The sequence below is a fragment of the Otolemur garnettii genome, unplaced genomic scaffold, assembly GCF_000181295.1.
Source record: "Otolemur garnettii isolate 467f Iridium unplaced genomic scaffold, OtoGar3 scaffold00276, whole genome shotgun sequence".
Taxonomy (NCBI): Eukaryota; Metazoa; Chordata; class Mammalia; order Primates; family Galagidae; genus Otolemur; species Otolemur garnettii.
Genome location: NW_003852671.1, coordinates 43,410 through 45,182, shown reverse-complemented (window position 1 = coordinate 45,182; position 1,773 = coordinate 43,410). Strand labels below are relative to the sequence as shown.

The window sequence follows — 1,773 nt, the reverse complement described above, 5'->3', positions numbered from 1 at the left end:
AATTTATCCCTACATCCTAACACATGTGATGCTCACTGTTACAATGCCATCTGACGCTCAGCCTAGGAAAGTTGATCTGAATGTTTCTATGTAAAGACTCCATTGCTTTTACACAAAGCAGTGGAGTCCAAAATCTGCTGATGGACTCCCAAATCTGATAGATTTATTGTATGATCATTTTCTTTGGAAGGTAAATTCTCCTCTATTTTACAGTCCTCATTTTTTTAATTGCTGTGGATTCATGTAACATACTGGAAAGGGTGCTTTAATACAGGTTAGGGAAGAAAGAAACATGTTCTGGGGAAGTTTTCTATACATTTCAAAACAGAAAAAAAGCACATTGTAGCTTTCTGTGGGGAGCCTGTGTCCTCTGCCCTGCATCTGACCTCCAGAGGGCGATGTTTCACAAACTAGAGATCCCCATTTCCATTTATGATCAACACTTTCATCTGATCAGTCTCTCCTCCCCGCAGCTAGCTGAATGAAGCATCCTCTCTGAGTTCTTTGAAGACAAATGAGGAGAATCAGAGGTCAGAAAGCACCCAAGATCATCTCCGAGGTCTTTGTATTTTTACAGAAACGACACACTTGACTAGCGTGAACTTACGCCTCCTGTTTCCAAGAACTGGGTTCCATAGCTACTTTTCTGATTTCCTAGAAGAATTTCCAGAAAAACACGTGCAGCATCTCTCCTGCTCAGTTATGCTCCTATTGCTCCTGACAGTACTGGGGATGATTTTTGGCATGAGTGAGTAATATTCAATTATAGTCCCATGTTCTACCGAAGTTAACTGTTTTCCGATTCAAGCCTGCACTGCTTTCACTGATACAACTTTGATTTTTCAGGAGATGCCAGAGCCCAGACTGTGACTCAGCAGGACAGCCCTGTCACCATCTCTGAAGGAGACATTCTCGAGTTGGGATGCAACTATGCCTATGATGCAACTCATTCTCTCTACTGGTTTGTCCAGTACCCTGGCCGAGGCCTCCAGCTTCTCCTCAAATACTACTCAGGGGACCCCTTTGTTAAAGGCACTAATGGCTTTGAGGCTGAATTTAGGAAGAGTGAATCTTCCTTCAACCTGAGGAAACACCCTGTGCATTGGAGTGACTCAGCTGTGTACTTCTGTGCTCTGAGGACCACAGTGCCTGGGACTGCAAGGGGAGATGAACACAAACTGTGAGATGTTAGGGAGGGTGACGGTCTGAAAGATTTTTAATTCTGACAAAATAGAAACCATGGTGTTCTTACTTCACAGTATGGAGGGTCTCAGAGACGTGCTGAGTGAGCCAGCATGAGGCTGATATATTTAATGGTTGGTTATGGGAATTGTGACATGACATGGCACAGGATAGTTTTGCTTTCCATTCATCATTTTATCCTTCAGTGATCCAAACACAAGGGAGCCACCTTTTGTAGGCATATCTTCTTGGATATTTAACTGCCTTCCCAACTTGGTCATTTTATGGTTGTTTCCTTAGAGTCTTTTTTGTGGCGTCTCTCAATATAATAGTATGTTTATGTAGATTTGAATAATTTATTGGGAATATCGCAGAAAGAAGAATGAATAACTCAAATTCTTCAGTATTTTTTAAAAGTACTATTAAGGAGAGAGGAGATGCTAAATTTAGATGTCAAGTTCTATTTATTTTACAGCAAGGCTAATTTTATTTTTCCCAGTTATAACAATTGATTCTTATTCTTTTAGTATCTTAAATTCTGCAAATCTACTTCAGAAATCTTTTTTTTATTAAATCATCACTGTGTACATT

At 40.4% G+C, this 1,773-nt stretch overlaps 1 gene segment (V, D, J or C); it reads left to right on the top strand.

Annotated features, from left to right (window-relative positions):
* Window positions 1-702: 702 nt before the first annotated feature.
* On the top strand, window positions 703-1,184 carry LOC100941847. The segment is given in 2 exon segments: window positions 703-748; window positions 847-1,184. Coding segments are annotated over 2 exon segments (384 nt in total).
* Window positions 1,185-1,773: the final 589 nt, after the last annotated feature.